General features: G+C 39.8%; 1 protein-coding gene across 23 annotated transcripts in view; it reads right to left on the bottom strand.

The window, feature by feature from the left end:
- Positions 1-13,886, bottom strand: part of BCLAF3 (BCLAF1 and THRAP3 family member 3) — a 76,909-nt gene that overhangs the window by 13,461 nt on the left and 49,562 nt on the right. For 18 of the 23 annotated variants that reach the window (XR_004478772.2, XM_049704746.1, XM_049704742.1 and 15 more), the window contains 2 exons: positions 9,931-10,045; positions 2,695-2,793 (listed from right to left, as the gene is read on the bottom strand). Coding sequence is in view for 18 of the 23 variants with exons in the window: in XM_049704746.1 (XP_049560703.1) it covers positions 2,695-2,793; positions 9,931-10,045 (214 nt within the window). In the remaining 5 variants the exon portion in view is untranslated. Of the gene's footprint in view, positions 1-2,694; positions 2,794-9,282; positions 9,462-9,930; positions 10,046-13,886 lie in introns of those variants that run through there. The other 5 variants (XR_007474808.1, XR_007474805.1, XR_007474806.1 and 2 more) reach the window with 5 other exon arrangements.

A 13,886-nucleotide genomic window follows, 5' to 3' on the forward strand; every position in this document is an offset into this window, starting at 1 on the left:
GAAGTTCCTCTTGTCAGTACTTTTGAGTCAATCTTTCTTTACCATAAAAATCCCACTACAGCACATATTTTCAAGAAAAGAACTATACTTAACAAGACATTTCCTGACCTGCATACTGCCCAATATTACAACAGACATAGAGAACAATGAATATGTGTGTCCCATGTGGGACATGTACAAATGGTATCTTACAAAGGAGTGATTATAAAAATTAAGTAGATTCTTCTTTCCACAATGATTTAACAAATGGGTATGTTATGCATAATGATACACAAAAGTTTATTAAAAAGTATTTATGCCAGGCCTATTTTCCAATTATTTTCTTAAGGCTACAAACAATTTCAGGTAAAACAGAATTATAATGAGACACTGTAATTTTGTTAAAACTATCTGCACCAACTTGATACATCAGGGCTAATCTTGAGATTTACATTGCCCATTTTTACATATCTAATAAGGTGATTACTACCTTGTTTTGAATTAATCCAATTTATGTAAAAAGTAAATTTTAATGAAAGAGCTCCCTTTCTTAGGAATGATTATTTCTTCCCCCTACTTTACTATAAAGAATTGTGAATTTCTAAACAACCATATAACATTACACAGCTTTAAATGATTGGTCAAAAGGAAAGATTAATGCACATATTTTGAAAAACATTTTTTAAGTAAGTTAATGTTAAAGACCTTTCCCTTAAGGAGAATGGGTAACAGGAAATAGATCTTATAACAGTCTTAGAAAAATTACTACAACTGACTATATCTGACCAATGAGAAGTGCAACATGTAGGAAACACTTAAATCTGAATGCCCACCTACACCATCTCTAAATTATATAGACGTTACATTTTTAGTTGACTTTATGCCTCATTACTTAAGAGATTAAAAGATGGTACAAAACATGTTTTTTTTTAAAAAAATATTTATTTATTTGGGTGCACCGGGTCTTAGTTGCAACACGTGGGATCTTTGTTGTGGCATGTTTTAGTTGCGGCATGTAGACTTCTTAGTTGCGGCATGCATGTGGGATCTAGTTCCCAGACCAGGGATCGAACCCGGGCCCTGTGCATTGGGAGCGCAAAGTCTTACCCACTGGACCACCAGGGAAGTCCCAAAACATGTTTATACAGCCTATGGCCCTAGCTATTTTTGAAAACCTAATGTCACACATGCTTTTAGGTACATGAACCACTGGCTAAAAATATTATCTATGCAATGGCTACAAATTGTGTTACTCCCACTGAAAAAAAAAATCTTTTTTTTTTTTTTTGGCCCCACCGCGCAGCTTGTGGGATCTTAGTTCCCTGACCAGGGATTGAACCTGGGGCCGTCACAGTGAAAGGGTGGAGTCCTAACCACTAGATGGCCAGGGAATTCCCTGAAAAAAATCTTTTGACATCAAGAATTTTGACTCAGGAAGCCAAGGTATTAACAGAAGATCACTCAAGTACACTCCTAGTCTATGGTTTGGAGATCATTTATACTACCTTTCTGCTCATACTAACTTCCTACTAATGAGCTAACCACTCTAGCCAGACTGCCTGCTACTTTCACCAAAAAAACCCTCAGGTTCTTGGGCTTCCCTGGTGGCACAATGGTTAAGAATCCGCCTGCCAATGCAGGGGACACGCGTTTGAGCCCTGATCCAGGAGGATCCCACATGCCGCGGAGCAACTAAGCCCGTGCGCCACAACTACTGAGCCTGCACTCTAGAGGCCGTGAGCCACAACTACTGAGCCTGTGCGCCTAGGGCCCGTGCTTCTCAAGAGAAGCCACCGCAGTGAGAAGCCTGCACACCCTGTGCACCGCAGTGAAGGATAGGCCCCGCTTGCAGCAACTAGAGAAAGCCTGCGCGCAGCAACAAAGACCCAAGGCAGCCAAAAAAAAAATAATAAATAATAGTAATAAATAAAAAGGTTTAACGATAAATAAATAGTACAAAAAAAACCCCCAAACAGGTTCTTTTCTTTTCTTTTTGGGGGGAGGGGAAAGAGACACTGTAGAGTGGAAAAATATGAAAAAAGGACCTATCATAAGCACGAAATTCAGTCAAAATGGATTTAAAAAGCACCTCAATTTATGAGAGCAAGGAGAGAGAAACATAATACTTGGCACTATAATTCTTATTCCATATGTTTGGGGGATGAAGTGTTCTGGAAAAACAAACATGTTCACTGATTAAAAGTATCACTGACATCAGACATAGCTGTACAAATAATTAGAACGTGATGAAATATGCTTTAACAAAGCATGTTGGACCAGAGTCCTTCTCTGATGATCCAGAAGGCCTCTGAGGGTTGTGTGTCTATGGGCAGGGTTTTTCAATCACTGAATCCTGGAGAAGGCTCTATAGCTATGCACTTACATCTTAAGAGGTAAAGAGGCAGGCTTAAAGGGAAGGTCTGGGACCTTGCCCACCTCTCCACCTAGAGCCACTCCATCTGGATCTGTTTTATGTATTTGAGTTTCCATGTAATATTTGAAAAAGGATTCCACTGGTAAAAAATATATTTGAAAATCAAATCCTGAGGAAAGGGGTCATCATTAACCTGATTACAGTTAACTATAATCCAGAAATATTAATTTAAAGCTACTATTTGAAATATAACAAAAAGAGCTTTTAATTTACTAACACTTAGAACATTATGTTCAAAGCAAAAACCCAAAGCTAGAATTGGATGGAGAATAACACTCTACCTTAAAAGTTCTTCTAAAGCCTCTTGTATTTTGATGGTTTCCCTCAATTCCAAATGGTTTGTGAGTAATGACGTCTTTTCTCTGCATAGTATGATAATTCTGCATGAAAAAAGTATTAGTATGGTTAATATACTTTAAATTTTATTTTTAAAAGTTCATTTTACCATTCAAAAAATACATGTTTTTGTTTGTTCGTTTTTGGCCACACTGTGCAGCACATGGGATCTTAGTTCTCCGACCAGGGATCAAACCCACTCCCCCTACATTGGAAGCACAGAGTCTTAACCACTGGACCACCAGGGAAGTCCGACAAAAATACACGTTTTAAATGCATGGGATTAAGAACACAAAGCATGTAGCATGTAGCTTAGCTGTATGAACATACACACATCTTCCTTCATGTAACCCATGCTAGTTTGTGAGGGGTTGGTTTAATTCATGAATGTGAGAAGTGTAACAAAATACATACTCCTGTATAACACAATGGGTAACTTTTAGAAAATGGACTGTAAATCTAGCATTTATTCAGGCATCCAGAAGAGAAACAAACCCATTATTACTAGGAGTTGCTAAAGAGTTGCCACTGTCTGAGAACACAAATTCTCAATGCTATAGGAGGCAGGTGCTGCTGAATCAGGTACCTGCTTTGAGTAGATGCTCCTGCCATGACTAGGTAAGTATCAGAAGGCAGAGTATTAAGACTGTAACTACAAAGAACCTGAAACCTTTGATGGGAGCAGGAAAGACGGGGCCCATTTTTTTTTTTTTTTTAAGAATGCCTATGGAGAACTTCCGGGAAGATGGCGGAAGAGTAAGACGCGGAGATCACCTTCCTCCCCACAGATACACCAGAAATACATCTACACGTGGAACAACTCCTACAGAACACCTACTGAACGCTGGCAGAAGACCTCAGATCACCCAAAAGGCAAGAAACCCCCACGTACCCCCCCAAGACCTACAATAATGAACCCAAAACAATTAAGAAAATGGGAATAGGAACATACATATCGAGAATTACCTTAAATGTAAATGGACTAAATGCTCCCACCAAAAGACACAGATTGGCTGAATGGATACAAAAACAAGACCCATATATTTACTATCTACAAGAGACCCACTTCAGACCTAGAGACACATACAGACTGAAAGTAAGGGGATGGAAAAAGATATTTCATGCAAATGGAAACCAAAAGAAAGCTGGAGTAGCAATTCTCATATCAGACAAAATAGACTTTAAAATAAAGCCTATTAGAAGAGACAAAGAAGGACACTACATAATGATCAAGGGATCGATCCAAGAAGAAGATATAACAATTGTAAATATTTCTGCACCCAACATAGGAGCACCTCAATACATAAGGCAAATACTAACAGCCATAAAAGGGGAAATCGACAGTAACAAATTCATAGTAGGGGACTTTAACACCCCACTTTCACCAATGGACAGATCATCTAAAATGAAAATAAACAAGGAAACACAAGCTTTAAATGATACATTAAACAAGATGGACTTAATTGATATTTATAGGACATTCCATCCAAAAACAACAGAATACACAGTTTTCTCAAGTGCTCATGGAACACTCTCCAGGATAGATCATATCTCGGGTCACAAATCAAGCCTTGGTAAATTTAAGAAAACTGAAATTGTATCAAGTACCTTTTCCGACCACAACGCTATGAGACTAGATATCAATGACAGGAAAAGATGTGTAAAAAATACAAACACATGGAGGCTAAACAATACACTACTTAATAACGAAGTGATCACTGAAGAAATCAAAGAGGAAATAAAGAAATACCTAGAAACAAATTACAATGGAGACACGACGACCCAAAATCTATGGGATGCAGGAAAAGCAGTTCTAAGAGGGAAGTTTATAGCAATACAATCCTACCTTAAGAAACAGGTAACATCTCGAATAAACAACCTAACCTTGCACCTAAAGCAGTTAGAGAAAGAAGAACAAAAAAACCCAAAGTTAGCAGAAGGAAAGAAATCATAAAAATCAGATCAGAAATAAATGAAAAAGAAATGAAGGAAACGATAGCAAAGATCAATAAAACTAAAAGCTGGTTCTTTGAGAAGATAAACAAAATTGATAAACCATTAGCCAGACTCATCAAGAAAAAAAAGGAGAAGACTCAAAGCAATAGAATTAGAAATGAAAAAGGAGAAGTAACAACTGACACTGCAGAAATACAAAAGATCATAAGAGATTACTACAAGCAAATCTATGCCAATAAAATGGACAACCTGGAAGAAATGGACAAATTCTTAGAAATGCACAACCTGCCAAGACTCAATCGGAAGAAATAGAAAATATGAACAGACCAATCACAAGCACTGAAATTGAAACTGTGATTAAAAATCTTCCAACGAACAAAAGCCCAGGACCAGATGGCTTAACAGGCGAATTCTATCAAACATTTAGAGAAGAGCTAACACCTAACCTTCTCAAACTCTTCCAAAATATAGCAGAGGGAGGAACACTCCCAAACTCATTCTACGAGGCCACCATCACCCTGATACCAAAATCAGACGAAGATTTCACAAAGAAAGAAAACTACAGGCCAATATCACTGATGAACATAGATGCAAAAATCCTCAACAAAATACTAGCAAACAGAATCCAACAGCACATTAAACGGATCATACACCATGATCAAGTGGGGTTTATTCCAGGAATGCAGGGATTCTTCAATATACGCAAATCAATCAACGTGATACACCATAGTAACAAACTGAAGGAGAAAAACCATATGATCATCTCAATAGATGCAGAGAAAGCTTTCGACAAAATTCAACACCCATTTATGATAAAAACCCTGCAGAAAGTAGGCACAGAGGGAACTTTCCTCAACATAATAAAGGCCATATATGACAAACCCACAGCCAACATCGTCCTCAATGGTGAAAAACTGAAAGCATTTCCACGAAGATCAGGAACAAGACAAGGTTGCCCACTCTCACCACTCTTATTCAACATAGTTTTGGAAGTCTTAGCCACAGCAATCAGAGAAGAAAAGGAAATAAAAGGAATCCAAATCAGAAAAGAAGAAGTAAAGCTGTCACTGTTTTCAGATGACATGATACTATACATAGAGAATCCTAAAGATGCTACCAGAAAACTACGAGAGCTAATCAATGAATTTGGTAAAGTAGCAGGATACAAAATTAATGCACAGAAATCTCTGGCATTCCTATACACTAAGGATGAAAAATCTGAAAGTGAAATCAAGAAAACACTCCCATTTACCACTGCAATGAAAAGAATAAAATATCTAGGAATAAACCTACCTAAGGAGACAAAAGACCAGTATGCAGAAAATTATAAGACACTGATGCAAGAAATTAAAGATGATACAAATAGATGGAGAGATATACCATGTTCTTGGATTGGAAGAATCAACATTGTGAAAATGACTCTACTACCCAAAGCAATCTACAGATTCAATGCAATCCCTATCCAACTACCACTGGCATTTTTCACACAACTAGAACAAAAAATTTCACAATTTGTATGGAAACACAACAGACCCCGAATAGCCAAAGCAATCTTGAGAATGAAAAACAGAGCTGGAGGAATCAGGCTCCCTGACTTCAGACTATACTTACAAAGCTACAGTAATCAAGACAGTATGGTACTGGCACAAAGACAGAAATATAGATCAATGGAACGGGATAGAAAGCCCAGAGATAAACCCACGCACATATGGTCACCTTATCTTTGATAAAGGAGGCAGGAATGTACAGTGGAGAAAGGACAGCCTCTTCAATAAGTGGTGCTGGGAAAACTGGACAGGTACATGTAAAAGTATGAGATTAGATCACTCCCTAACACCATACACAAAAATAAGCTCAAAATGGATTAAAGACCTAAATGTAAGGCCAGAAACTATCAAACTCTTAGAGGAAAACATAGGCAGAACACTCTATGACATAAATCACAGCAAGATCCTTTTTGACCCACCTCCTAGAGAAATGGAAATGAAAACAAAAATAAACAAATGGGACCTAATGAAACTGAAAAGCTTTTGCACAGCAAAGGAAACCATAAACAAGACCAAAAGACAACCCTCAGAATGGGAGAAAATATTTGCAAATGAAGCAACTGACAAAGGATTAATCTCCAAAATTTACAAGCAGCTCATGCAGCTCAATAACAAAAAAACAAACAACCCAATCCAAAAATGGGCAGAAGACCTAAATAGACATTTCTCCAAAGAAGATATACAGACTGCCAACAAACACATGAAAGGATGCTCAACATCACTGATCATTAGAGAAATGCAAATCAAAACTACAATGAGGTATCATCTCACACCAGTCAGAATGGCCATCATCAAAAAATCTAGAAACAATAAATGCTGGAGAGGGTGTGGAGAAAAAGGAACCCTCTTGCACTGTTGGTGGGAATGTAAATTGATACAGCCACTGTGGAGAACAGTATGGAGGTTCCTTAAAAAACTACAAATAGAACTACCATATGACCCAGCAATCCCACTACTGGGCATATACCCCGAGAAACCCATAATTCAAAGAGTCATGTACCAAAATGTTCATTGCAGCTCTATTTACAATAGCCCAGAGATGGAAACAACCTAAGTGTCCATCATCGGATGAAAGGATAAAGAAGATGTGGCACATATATACAATGGAATATTACTCAGCCATAAAAAGAAACGAAATTGAGCTATTTGTAATGAGGTAGATAGACCTAGAGTCTGTCATACAGAGTGAAGTCAGAAAGAGAAAGACAAATACCTTATGCTAACACATATATATGGAATTTAAGAAAAAAAAATGTCATGAAGAACCTAGGGGTAAGACAGGAATAAAGACACAGACCTACTGGAGAATGGTCTTGAGGATATGCGGAGGGGGAAGGGTAAGCTGTGACAAAGCGAGAGAGAGACATGTACTTATATACACTACCAAATGTAAGGTAAATAGCTAGTGGGAAGCAGCCACATAGCACAGGGAGATCAGCTCGGTGCTTTGTGACCACCTGGAGGGGTGGAATAGGGAGGGTGGGAGGGAGGGAGACGCAAGAGGGAAGAAATATGGGAACATATGTATATATATAACTGCTTCACTTCGTTATAAAGCAGAAACTAACACACCATTGTAAAGCAATTATACTCCAATAAAGATGTAAGAAAAAAAAAACCAAAAAAAAAAAAAAGGAATGCCTATGTTGCGTTGTAGCAGAACTGACTATTCTGTAAAGATTAAATGTTAGGATGCATATGATAACATTCTTGGCACAATATTTACACGTTGTGGGCATCCACGCAGGCTGATTTTCCTCCATTCAGGAAGCCATTCAATCAAATAGGAAGTATCTTTTCAGTCAGCATTAATATGGGTCACACTTCATCATCAGGTGAGGGGACGGGATCATTGGTTGTGGGCTCCTGGGGGCTGCTCTGTCTATTCCATTTACCAGTGCACCCCGATGGGATGTGTGCTGCTTAGTACCTAAGCTTTGTCTCAGACTCCCAACTCACACTCTATACTCGACTTGGGGTTTGGACTGGGAGTCAGTCCTTGAAGCCAGCTCCCACTTAGATCCCACCCACAGGGACACTGGAGGGAGACTAGAAGGCTGGAAGAGAGGAGGCGGGGTTGCTCCTTCCTGTATGTTTGTTGTTCTGCTTTTCATCCTGGCAGTGGTCCTTTGGTTCAGCCTCCAGTTTGTTTGTTAGTTTTTTGACACAGCCAGCTCCAGCTGGGCAGCCCCCACTCCTCGGAGGTCCACACCCAGCTCACACCGGCCTTTCTCTAAGCTTCTAGAGCTCTACGCTTTCTTCCCTAAAGGTCGTGGTTGCTTCCTTTGGTTTTTTGATTATTTTTATTTTTATTTATTTTGGGCTGCGTTGGGCATTCATTGCTGCATCCGGGCTTTCTGTAGTTGCGGCAAACGGGGGCTACTCTTCGTTGAGGTGCGCGGGCTTCTCATTGCGGGGGCTTCTCTCGTTGCGGAGCATGGGCTCTAGGCACGTGGGCTTCAGTAGTTGTGGCACGCAGGCTCAGTAGTTGTGCCGCATGGGCTCTAGAGCGCAGGCTCAGTAGCTGTGGCGCACGGGCTTAGTTGCTCCGCGGCATGTGGGATCTTCCCGGACCAGGGCTTGAAACCGTGTACCCTGCATCGGCAGGTGGATTCTTAACCACTGCGCTGCCAAGGAAGCCCGATGGGGCCCAGTTTGAAGATGGTTTCTTTCTCCAAAATCAACAGTCTTATAACCTTCTATTTATTCCATTTGCTATGGAGTCTGTACTTCTCACAAATCTTCCTCTTTCACACCTTTATTTCTCTCCCCAGTTAAGAAAAGTCATATAAAACCCTTTTCCTAGTAGTCATCTTGAGTTTATGCTAAGCCTATACATTTGAATAAGTGCATAAAGACACATGTAATGAAATGAGATTTTGGGGGACCTTGAGAGGGAGGGGGTGTATTTTGCACATGAAGGGATGTCAGTCACTGGGGGCCAGTGGGAAGACTGTACCAGGCAGCTTCTGACCAGGCTCCCAATCATCCCCACCTTCCAGTAGCCAGGCCCTTATGCTATTCACTTCCCTTGAGTGTGGTCTGTATCTAGTGACTTGCTTCTTACAAATGGAGTATGGTCGAAGTATGGATGTCACTTCTGAGATTAGGTTACAAATCGACTCTGGCTTCCATCTTTCTAGCTGTCACTTGCTCGCTCTTATGGAAGCCAGCTGCCACTCTGTGAACTGCCCTATGAAAAGGCAAATCTTTAGAAACAGAAAGTAGATTAGTTGTTAGCTGCGGGTGGGAACACGGAATAAATAAATAGCCCTGAGGGTTCTAATAGGGGTCACGAAAATGTCCTAATACTGGATTATGGTGATGGTTACACATCTTGGTAAATTTACAAAAAATCATTCAATTTTACACCCTTACATGGGTGAATTTTATGGTATGTAAAATATACCTTAATAAAGTTGTTTAAAAAAAATTAAGAAAGCTAGTACTATAATAAGTGCAATAAAATCCTGATAAATCAAATGAGATGATCATTTATTTGGTCATAATAACTATAAGCCTCAACAGAATCTTAACACTGAACAACAGAATCATAACACTTACTTAATGAACAGTTACAAACATTATGAAAAATATTGGTGATCCCTGTACCTATAGATACATGTGAGAAGGAAAATGGAACATACAAAAATAAAAAAGTTGGAACTGCAATCTTACCAAGTAAGGTTTCTGAATAAATTTTCTAAAATTTGATTTTACCAAACATGTAGATTTTTGGAATCCATCAACATGAGTATTCTTCAACCTTGTAAAACTGGAATGCTGATCACTCCTAATAAAATGAAAGAGAGAAAATAAGAAGCTTTTATTAGTTTACATTTATCCAACAAATAAACAAGAGAAATCAAATTACACCCTTTGGAAACAATTAAAGCAGCGCAACAGTAAAAAAAAAAATCTCAATGATCTATCACTACTAAAATTACAAATAATATTTACCAGGGCTAAAACTCTCATTTTTCAAAAAACATTATTTAGCCAAGTTGGCAGTTAGCGATAGGGGGAAAACCATATTCCTAGGACCAGGGTTCTTAATCTGGAGTCCAAGGACAGGCTTCCTAGGGCTGTAACCCCCGAAACCATACATATGTAGAACACATGTTTCCTGAGGGAAGATAGTCACGGCTCTTGAACCTTTGGCAGCACGGGACAGCCCCCCTTGCCAAGAGACTCAGTGGTGAAAGCTCCAGGGAAGAGGCCAGTGAGTGGCTCAGGCCTGCTCACTGGCAGAGCTGGGGCCTCTGATACTGCTGGCTCCCCTCTCCTGTTGTAGTGAGGCCCAGAGGCCGCCAAGGGCTATTCCTGGCCAGCCCTACCTGGGAGGGAGCTCCTTCCTTGGGCTTCTTTCTCCTCTAACCCCGGGGCCTCATTCCCACAGCCCTTGGGGGGTCCTCTCCCTGTCACATCCCACCTCTCCCACAGTGGTCCTCAGACCCTTCCTGCTCTGTGGCGAACAAACGGCTCACGGCTTCGGCCCTGCTACACTCCTCCCACAGGACCCCAGTGACATGGGGACAAAATCCACACTCCTCCTCACTGACCCCCAAGACTCTTCCGGCGCACGCCCTTGCAGCCTTGCCGGCTGCTCCATCCCAATCTCTGCAACACCCACACCGAGCTGCGGGAACATCACCTCCATGCGGCTCTCGGCACACACCACAACCTCGCCTGCCTCTACGCACTGGCCCATTGGGTGCCTTCTGCTGTAATTTCCTTCCAACTCAGATCAACCTCAAGATTTAGCCCCACTTGCACCTGTTCCAAGGCTTTCCCAGACCCCTCTGAGGTGGACTAGGTGTCCCTGCTATGTGCACATGTGGCACTTTGGGGTCTTCACAAGTGTTTGTAACTAATGGTGCACCTTCTCACCAAGCAAGGTGCGATCCCTTCACAGGAGGCACTGCGGATGGTTCGTTCTGTGGTCCCAGCTCTGACCCTAGAATCTGACATGGAATAGCCACTCGGGATTTTTTGAAATGTTAAAAAAACCCATATTCTGTCAAAATGTTCATGATATGGTAGTAAGTCAAAAGAGTAGGGGGCGAAGTCAAATACTGAGAATAATTTCACTTGTTTAAAATATACACATATAGGGCTTCCCTGGTGGCGCAGTGGTTGAGAGTCCGCCTGCCGATGCAGGGGTCACGGGTTCGTGCCCCGGTCTGGGAAGATCCCACATGCCGCAGAGCGGCTGGGCCCATGAACCATGGCCGCTGAGGCTGCGCGTCCGGAGACTGTGCTCCGCAACGGGAGAGGCCACAACAGTGAGAGGCCCGCGTACCCCCCCCAAAAAAAAAACCCAAAAAAACCACATATATGGCCAGAAAAAAAAAATGATATGAAATGTACTAAATATTAACAGTAATCATCGCTGACTGGTGAAATTAAGAATGCCTTATATTTTTGTTTTTATACTTTACTATATTTTTCCAAATGTTCACCATTAACATGTACTACTTCTATAAACAAAACAATAGACTCTAAAAAGTCCTCTTTGCAAAGCATATATCTGATGAACGGGTAGTACCCAGAATATATAAAGAACCCTTACACCTCAATAATAAAAATATGATAATCCAATTTAAAAATTGGCAAAGGATTTGAATAGATATTTCTCCAAAGAAGACACACAAAAAGCACATGAAAAAATGCTCAATATCATTAGTCATCAGGGAAATGCAAATCAAAACTACAAGAAACTACTTAAAACCCACTAGGATGGCTATAATCAAAAAAATGACAACACCGGTGTTCATAACAGCATTATTCATAATAGCCAAAAGATGGAAACAACCCACATGTCCATCAACACAAAAATGGATAAACAAAATGTGGTGTATCCATACAATGGAATATTATTCAGCCTTATAAAGGAATAAATTATTTTAATGAAATACTGACACATGATACAACATGGATGAAAACATTATGCCACGTGAAATAAGTCAGACTGAAAAGGAAAATTATTGCATGATTCTACTTATATATGTATGAGGTATTCAGAATAGGCAAATTCATAGCGATGGAAAGAATAGAGGCATCAGGGGCTGGGGGTTGGGAGTTACTGTTTAACTGGTACTGAATTTCTGTTTGAGAAGATGAAAAATTCTGGACGTGGGTAGTGGTGATGGTTGCACAACACTGTGAGTGTATTTAATGCCAATGAATTGTATGCTTAAAATGGTGCAAATTCAGTGTTCTAAGTCAGTGCTTAGAACACTGACTAGAACATAGACATTAATATATAAATATTTGTTGAATAGATGAATAAATGATCTTTATAAAGTTAACTCTAGTTCAGTAGATTACAGATTGTTACAACAGCAAAAATAAAAACTGATGTTTTCTATAACTTGCCTAGCTAAAAAGAAAATCTAGGCAGTTTGATGCCCTCTTGAAGTCTACTGATACTATTTTGAAGCTGCTTTATCCCACACATACCACGCCCGTATAACACAGCACCTCAATGACAGTGTAGGGAACTTAGTAATGCTGGTGACAAGAGGGAGAAACGGTGTGTCAGGAGGAGACACGGAGACTTTAGGGTAAGAGGCTGGTCGGAAGTGGGAAAAAATAGAGAACAACAGGGTCTTAGAGACAAGACAGAATGCCCCGGTGTGAGACCTGCTTGGGAAAGGTTTTAAGGTATCAGGGAATAAAAAGTGATCAAGATCTAAATGCATTACAATTTCAGTATCTTCTGTCCTGTCTACACCTTTGGGAAGTCTTCATTCATTCAACAAAGATGAATTGAGCCCAAGGCAGTAGGAATACAATGGTGAGCCAACATAGACACAGAGTCTGCATACAACTTTTAAGGGGGAAAAAAAAAATCACACAGAAGGGAAAGAGCTACATCCTATGATTTATAATTTCCTTGTATTTCACTTCTTCTGTATTTCTATGGAAATCTATACACTGACTTGATTTAAAAGGTTTATGCAAAAATATTAATGAGGTCAATTTTGATAAATTGAATTTTTAAGATAAAAGGATAAAATATTTTTCTTATGTTAACAAGGAAACTGAATTAGGATAAAGTGAGAGATTAAAGCTTCCATATTATTTTTTTAAAAGGATAAACAATAACAACTTCTGGTGAGGATGTGTTAAAAATGGAACCTTCATACACTGCTGGTGGGAATGTAAAATGGTGCACCCACTGTGGAAATAGCCTGGCAGCTCATCAAAAAGTTAAACATAGTTATCATATGAACCAGCAATTCCAATCCTAGGTATATACAGAAGAAAAGTGAAAAATATATCCACACAAAAAATTGCATACAAATATTCACAGCACCATTATTCACAATAGCCAAAGAGTGGAAATAGCCCAAATATCCATCAACCGGTGAATGGATAAACAAAATGTGGTGTATCCACACAGTGGAAAGTTATTCAGCCATAAAAGGAATATTCATGCTACAACATGGGGCAACGTAAAAAACATACTACATGAAAGAAGCCCGTCACAAAAGGCCACCTGTTATATGATTGCAATTATATGTCAAGAATAGGCAAATCCATACAGACAGAAAGTAGATTAGTGGCTGTCAGGGGCTGGGAGGATGGAGAAATAGGGAGTGACAACTAATTGTACAGGGTTTCTTTTG

This window comes from Orcinus orca, chromosome X, assembly GCF_937001465.1.
Source record: "Orcinus orca chromosome X, mOrcOrc1.1, whole genome shotgun sequence".
Classification (NCBI taxonomy): domain Eukaryota; kingdom Metazoa; phylum Chordata; class Mammalia; order Artiodactyla; family Delphinidae; genus Orcinus; species Orcinus orca.